The 8,257-nt window shown below is 35.2% G+C and overlaps 1 protein-coding gene across 1 annotated transcript in view; it reads right to left on the bottom strand.

Annotated features, from left to right (window-relative positions):
* Positions 1-4,831: 4,831 nt before the first annotated feature.
* Positions 4,832-8,257, bottom strand: part of SPESP1 (sperm equatorial segment protein 1) — a 37,798-nt gene continuing 34,372 nt past the window's right edge. The window contains exon 2 of the mRNA XM_012768349.3: positions 4,832-6,098. Coding sequence (XP_012623803.2) covers positions 5,017-6,098 — 1,082 coding nt within the window. The 3' untranslated portion in view covers positions 4,832-5,016. The remainder of the gene's footprint in view (positions 6,099-8,257) is intronic.

Here is an 8,257-nt window from a genome sequence, read left to right as displayed (position 1 = left end):
TTGCTGTGAGCTAGGCTGACGCTACGGCACTCACTCTAGCCTGGACAACAAAGCGAGACTCTGTCTCAAAAAAAAAAAAAAAAGAAAAAGAAAAAGAAAAATGATTGCCTATCAGTAGCATATAAATTCAAAGTCAGGAATGATGGTGATGTCAAACAACCACAGATTGTCCACATGGGTGGTGGAAATAGTGATGCCTTTACTTTCTGATGGTTCAATATACACAAACTTTGTTTCATAACAAAATTATTAAAAATACTGTATAAAATACATTCAGGCTATATGTGTAAGGTGCATATGAAATATAAATGAAATATTTAGTCTTGGATCCCACCCCCAAGATATGTATATGCAAATATTTCAAAATCCACAATAATCCAAAATCCAAAACATTTCTGATCCTAAACCTTTTGAATAAGGGATAGTCAACCTGTATATACATTCCAGAAACGGCAAGACTATAGAGATAGTAAAAACAGCAGTTGTTTCCAGGGGTTAATGGAGAGCGAGGGATGAATACGTGGAGCACAAAAATTTTTTAAAAGGACAGTAAAACTACTCTGTATAATGCTAGAATGGTGGATATACATCATTACACATTTGTCCAAATGCATAGAATGTAAAACACCAAGGGCGAACCTTAACATAAACTATGGAATTCAGGTGACAATGATATGTCAATGTAGGTTCATCAGCTGTAAAAAATGTACCACTCTAACACAACATGTAAACAATAAAGGAAACTGGGGGACAGGGGAGGGAGGACATGGAAACTCTTTGTACTTTTTGATCAATTTCTCTGTAAACCTGAAATTGCTTTTAAAAAAAATAAAGACTACTAATGTGAAAAAGAAAATAAAGGTCATTTTTAGAGGATTCTATGAATTAATGGTTCTGAAAATTGTTAAACAAAGAGAAAGATTCAAACATTCGATGTCTTTCCAATACACACTGGAACACTGGAGGATCAAATAACACATAAGCAAGTTTCTCTTTATAGATGTATTTCAGTTATTAGTTCATTAAATATGAAACGTCCAATTTGGAATTAAAAGTGTAGGTTATTATGTCTCAAACAAGAAGCAGTACAATTAATCAAAGTATGCACCTAAACTATCGACACAATTTTGCCATCTAAACGGTAGCTTGTTTATGCCAACAGTGAAGAAGCCTGGAAAGCAAGTGGCAATGAAATCGTGAAAGGTGTTTTCCACAGCTTATTGAGAATTGAGTATTTTTCCTTGCAAGAAGTGGTCCAAAGCCTGGAAGAAGTGGTGGTCAGTTGATGCAAAGTTTGGTGAAAATGGTAGATGACAGAGAGTCTCTAAGTCCGGCTGCTGTAGTTTGAACAGTGCTGTCTGTGCGACCTGTGGTTGACCGTTGTTTTGCAAGATGATTAGACTGTATCTATTGACCAATCTCGGCTGCTTAATTGCAAGCATCCTCATTATTTTGTCCAGCTGGTTGCAGTAGACACCTGATGTAATTTATTAACCAGGTTTCATGAAGCTATAGTGGATAATACCAGCACTGGATCACCAGACACCATTAACTTTGTTTGATGAATATTCGCCTTTGGACTGTGTTTTGGCACTACCGGTACATCTTCATCCAACCATTGTGCCGAACACTTGCAATTGTCAAAAAGAATCCATTTTTCAGCACATGCAATAATACGGTGTAGAAATGGCTCACCTTTATATAGTGACAACAAAGAAAGGCAAGCTTTGAGATGATTTCTCTTTTGATGCTCATTTAATTCACGTGGAACCCATCTATCCAGGTTCTTTACCTTGCCAATTTGTTGCAAATGGTCCAATGTTGTTGGAATAGTAATGTCAAACCTTGCTGCTAATTCACGCCTAGGTTGAGATGGATTTGCTCTCACTACAGCTTTCAGCTCATCATTATCCACCTTGATCTCAGGTCACCCAGGTGGCTCATTTTCAAGAATAAAATCACCAGAACAGAACTTCTCAAACCATCAATGTACTGAGTGTTATTATCCACATCCTTCCCAAACACTTTGTTGATATTTCAAGCTGTCTACGCTGCACTGGTTCCATAACATTAACTCATATTTGAAAAATAACACGAATATTTTATTTATGCATGGTTTCACAAAAATTGTTCCAAACATTTTTTAAAGATAATCATAAGCCAAAATGTGCATTTGAAAGACTGAGGATGTACCTTCATAATAAAAAACAAAACAAGAAGTGTCAAAGTGAAATGTTAGAAATATCAACTGTCAAACTTAGTACTTAAGGAAATCAGACATTTCATACTTAATAACCTAATATTAAGGGAATGATATCTCCACTTTGTATCACCTGATCAATTAATCTGTCTAGGCAATGATCATCAAAATCTGCTAAGAATACACAGAGAGACACAACCAGATGAAAGAATAAAACACCATCTTACAGAAAAAAAGGGAGAGAAGGGGAAGGAGGGAGGGAAAAAGAAAAAAGAAAGAAAAAAGAAAAGACAAACCTCAGTCTAATGAAGACTCTGTAGATCCAACCACCAATTTACAGAAAGGACAAGACATGGTAAATGACGCTATGGCGATGCAATCAGCAAAATTAACATTGTGGGAAACTATAGGACAAATGACCAATCTCTTTAATAAGTAAACTTCAAGGGGAAAAAAGAGGTGTTAAGGAAATCTTTAAATTAAAAGAGACTTATGAGTCCAGCCAATCAAACTTTATTTGATTTTGATTCATATAAACAAACTCAAAATTCAAAAAATTATTAGACAATTGTTAATTTGAATATTGACTAGATATTTGAGGATATTTTAAAAATCATCAAATTTTTATGTGTGATATTGTGGTTGTGTTTAAAAAAAAAAAACTTGTCGAGCTTCACAGATGAAATGATAAAGTACCTGGGATTTAATTCAATATAAAATAGGAACGGGGGAAAGGGGTGGGGGGTATAGATGAAAGAAGATTGGTCATTAGTAGAAAATTGTTGAAACCAGATGGTGGGCATGTGGAAGTTAGCAATAACGAGATTGAGTCACTTGCGTCAAACCCCTAACCAAACTGGGAGTAGGGAAGTCATAAAGAAGAGACCCACATGCTTATATTCTGGAAATACCTACACATCTTGTTTGTATCCTGTACTCAGAATTTATCTCAGGAATTTCCCCAGCCTTCATCCTTTCAGATAAGATGCTCTGACCAGGACAGTTGCCTACCAAGTGTCACCTCCGCCAATGAGCTTTGTTTCAAAACGGACTTCTTCTCTATGTCTTTAAAAACTCCTCTTTGTCCTAATGGTCCTCAGGTATGTGCTTATGATTTTCATGATTTGAACACCCCAAGTTGTAACCCTTTTCTATTCCCCACCCCCAAAATCTTTTGTTCTAGAGAGCCTCTCTCTCTGAGGTTTTAAGTTGACAGGTACATGGGTTCGTTATATTATTGGTTACTTTTGCAAATGTTTGGAATTTTCCAAGGTAAAATTATTTTAAAAAAATAAACAGTATACAATAAAGTGTTTTTATGAAGAAAACCAATGTCTCAACCCTTTTTACAATACAGCTACTTGGGTGGGAATTCTTTTTGATCTCTGCAATTAGTTCAGTTCCTATATCCATTCAATCACCAAGTCCTGTTGATTCTAACTCTTAATTGCCACTTCTTTCCATTTACTTTTGAGATAAATTTGGCCTGTGCAATGTCCTTCTACTTTTGCCTACTGCTAAAACTGTAGCCAGAGTGTTTTTTTTAAAACATAAGTTTGATCATACCAGTCCTTTGTTTAAAATTTACTAATGGCATCTCATTGGTCACAAAATAAAGGCTAAAATATTCAATATGCAGTGAAAGCCCTGCAGAATCTGTTCTGACCCTGTGTTGTATGTTACCAGCTCCCCATGTATGTGTACGTGCTCTTCCTTGCCTTTTCATACTCCAGGTACTTCTGAACTTACCATCCTTACTCTCAACACAGAGCATTCACATATGCGGAATGTCCCCTTTCTCCTTACACCTCATCTTTCAGACCTCACTTTAATTGCCACTCTCTTTGGGTAGCTTTCCCATCATTCTTGGTCTAGGTGAGGTCAAATATCTCACACCTTCATAACAACTTGTCACAACTGAAATTTTTAAATTGTTGAAATTGTTTGTTTAATGTCTATCTTTCCTGCTATGATATAATCTCAAGGAAAGAACTAGGTCTTATTATTGTACCTCCAAAAAGCTTAGCATCTCACCCTGCACATAGTAGAAGGTCAATAAGTCTTTGTTAAACTATAAATGACTGGCTTGATTAATGAATAAATCAATGAATTTGAATATAATACTGGTCAAATCATGAACAGTTATCTGAACCATAATTATAAAATTATAGTTAAACTTAATGGTATCAATCATACCCCCAACAAAATATTGGCAAAGTACAAATTGTAGTAGGTATACAAACAAAAAGAGGGAAAAAGTTACAATGACTTAATTACATATCCAGGTTACAGTCCCTCACTGATACTCCAAAAGTGCTTAATGACAAAAGAATAGGGATGTGTCATAATATATCATTCACCTTTCAAAGGAGGCATACATGTATCCAAATAAAAGTTCTGGTACAAGCCCCAGGGATTCTCTGAAGGAGTAATAAAGACCATATACCCAAAACTTTTACAGTTACTGTATATGCAATTATTTAAAACTGGCTACATATATGGAATGCACACAATCTCTTAACTCATAAAATCGATAAATTTAACTTATTTATCCAAGCAAAATCAAAGCTTAAACATTTTGAAGATTAGACCTTCACAACTTTTTAAATTAATGAGAAAAAAACTACAAACTCCTGAACCAAAATTTTATTGCAAATTATTAGAGTCTTCGTGTGTGTGAAAAATTTTCATGACACATGACATATAAAGATGTTAGCACATTGAACTACAACAGAAAATATTTTTGTACAATTTGTGAAATCACTAATATGCTTATTTCTCCTGTGAATGAATGCAGTTTGCTTAAATCAACTTTGTCATGGTATGTCAAGTAGGTTTAGGATTTTTATATTATTGCTTAACAACCTCCTAATAAGACTTCCAGTTTCTGCTTGACCTACACATAATATTGTTTTCAATGTATTGAATACTGTAGTAGCTTTTTCTCTCATCTCTGGTGGAACATATTTAATATCTAAATATTCATCTAGTTTAGATCTAGAATTATACAGCATGTTAATAACAGTTTCAATGTCATCAATTTCATTACCGGTTTCTCCTGAAAACAAGTGAGAGTTATACATTGTTTTTAATTTATGTTCTGCCGCTGCTGCTAGAGCAAGGCTTCGCTTTAGGTGCTCTTTGGAGGCTTGGATGTCTTCTTTTAATTGTGGATCGCTGGTGTCAGTAAGAAGTGCCTGTTGCACCAGTAAATTAATATCTGAAATTTTTTTCAGAATGTCATCATTATTCAAAGTCTGTGAGTGTTTGTCAAATGTTGGTTCTTCAAGTTTTTCTATTTCAGTTTCGCCTGATAGCTGAGGGACATCTTCTGACTCTGCAGAGATCTCCATCTCAGTGCTTCTACTGAAAGAGGTGAAAGTTGATTTCCTTGTGGTGACCCATGGAGTTGTAAATTTTTTCACAACAGTTGGCAACAATTTTGGTGCCCTAGTATGTTTCACAATCGGCTCTGGCTCTGGCTCTGGCTCTGGCGCTGGCGCTGGCTCTGGCTCTGGCTCTGGCTCTGGCTCTTCATTTTCAATATAAGGTTCTTTTGCATGTAAAACAACAGAAATGTTATTTGGTTTGATCGACCAGAATGCTGTACTTTTAGTGCGTTTTTTCCTCCCTCCTCCTAGTGTGAAGCCGCTAGTAGGGAGGGGTGTAGTTCCTTCACTGATAGGACTGATTATAACAGCATTCTCAGGTGAATTTTCTCCAGGTGTAATTATCTCCTTTAATTTTGAAACCCTCGATCCTATAGAGTAGGCACTTTTTGAAGACTTTGATTTTTTTGCACGGGCTGGTTCCCTAGTGGGAACACTCAGTATTAGGTTCTCTAAAACTTGTACGTAATGATTCAAGTTTTGTTCTTCATCAGGCGACACAGTTATGCCTTAAAGAAAAAAAAACAAATAAATATATAAGTAATATTTATTACTGTATATGACACATTGAGAGAATCTATTGACCTAAATTTATTTCATATGCTATCACTTAAAAATAGGAGATAAAGAACCAAGAAGCAATACACCTCTGACATAGGGTCAATTCTCACTTAAATAAATACAATTATTTTTTCAGGTTCTTATTAAAATAGATTAGCAAAACTAGTGTAAAAGTTGTGTATTAACACAATTCTCCATATTATTTTTCGCTCTTATTTTCCCATATATCTTATGATTCAACAGGCAACTTATTAAACCAAAATTCTTGATTATGTCCTCTAACACACTGGTGTGCTGGAATAGGCTCATACTGGCTCACTAGAGTGATTATTAAATTTTTAGGAATTCCATTAACCAGATGTTGAACACAGATCTCATTAAAAATTATCTAAAGTTGTAAGCAAATCAATTTATATTAAAAACAAAGGTAATAAATATCCCAAACTCATCACATCCTGATTATTTTACTATTGCCTATGCTCTTGAGAGTATTCATATGGAGTGTACATGGATGATGAAGATGCAACACAATGGTGTGCTACTACGCATGTCTTTCTACCTCCCTTTTCAGTGATGTCAAATTGGCAGCTTGAAATCAACTGGTGGGAGTATTTACACCATGTAAATAAGCAAATGCTATAGATCAGGGTTTCCTCCTCTCTACCAAAAGCCAGTTTTAAACATTTACCAGTATACTACTGCCTTCAACATAACAAAGATCAAACTAGTCTGTGGGTCATATTCATTCAACCATTTTTGTAAACAAAATTTTACTAGAACCCAGCCAGACTTGGGTTTATTGGAACCCAATCATTTGTTTATGTATTGTCTATGGGTGCTTTTGGCTGCAACAGTAGAGTAGTTGCAAGAGACCACATGGTATGTAAAGCTAAAAATACTATCTGACCTTTTACAGAAAAAGTTTACCAATTCCTGGTCTAAATCATCAACACTTCACTTTTAACAACAAAATGGCAGTTCTATTTATACTGCTATTTTGCAGCATCTGAGTTGTAAAGCTTCTCATATCCAATGTGGAGACCAGAAAGTATTATTGAATAAGATATTCTGGAATTCTGTTAAATTCTCCTACTCCTGAATCAGGGGTATTTTAAGTATGGGGGGCATTTCGAATCACATGAAATTTTAAATTGATTTTGCCATTATCATGGATACAAAATGATTTAATTCAGGGAAGTAAGTCACTTTTTACCTTTTATCATTCACCTGTATCGTTCACCTATATCATTATCATATAATATGATAATGATATCTCTAATATTAAACTCTAAGGCACACTCCTACCTCTGTAGGCTAAATAAAATAACAACTGTTCAGGAGGTACTTTCATTAGGCTTTTTGGTAAGCACAAAATACTCAAAAATTGCTTTATATTTACATGTTTCTTCTTTCTTCATTAACTATTCTCTTACAACTTAGAAAGACCAGATAGAAGTTTAATCAAAATTAAAAACATATTTCTAAATTTTTAAAAATTCTTTTTTTTTTTTTTTTGAGACAGAGTCTCGCTTTGTTGTCCAGGCTAGAGTGCTGTGGCATCAGCCTAGCTCACAGCAACCTCAAACTCCTGAGCTCAAACGATCCTTCTGCCTCAGCCTCCCGAGTACTGGGACTACAGGCATGCGCCACCATGCCCAGCTAATTTTTTCTATATATATTAGTTGGCCAATTAATTTCTTTATATTTATAGTAAAGATGGGGTCTCGTTCTTGCTCAGGCTGGTTTTGAACTCCTGACCTAGAGCATTCCACTCGCCTCAGCCTCCCAGAGTACTAGGATTACAGGCGTGAGCCACAGCACCCAGCCTTTAAAAATTCTTAAAGAGAACAGTTTAGTGAGGCAGTGTCATGGTGGAAAGTCATGGTGGACTTGTCTGGAGATCTAGATCCTATAAGAAGATTCTGCATTTTATGTCATGCTTATAAAATCCTGTATACTCCAAGATCTATACAATGGATGGTGGGTGAAAATGGAAGATACAGAACATAAAGGTGGATTTTGATATAATCCTTATAATAATTGTTTTAAAATCACTCACATAGTATCATATATTTTGTCTGTGAATTGCAAATGTTTTAATGGACTA

The sequence above is a fragment of the Microcebus murinus genome, chromosome 6, assembly GCF_040939455.1.
Source record: "Microcebus murinus isolate Inina chromosome 6, M.murinus_Inina_mat1.0, whole genome shotgun sequence".
Taxonomy (NCBI): Eukaryota; Metazoa; Chordata; class Mammalia; order Primates; family Cheirogaleidae; genus Microcebus; species Microcebus murinus.
This window is presented reverse-complemented; position numbering and strand designations above follow the sequence as displayed.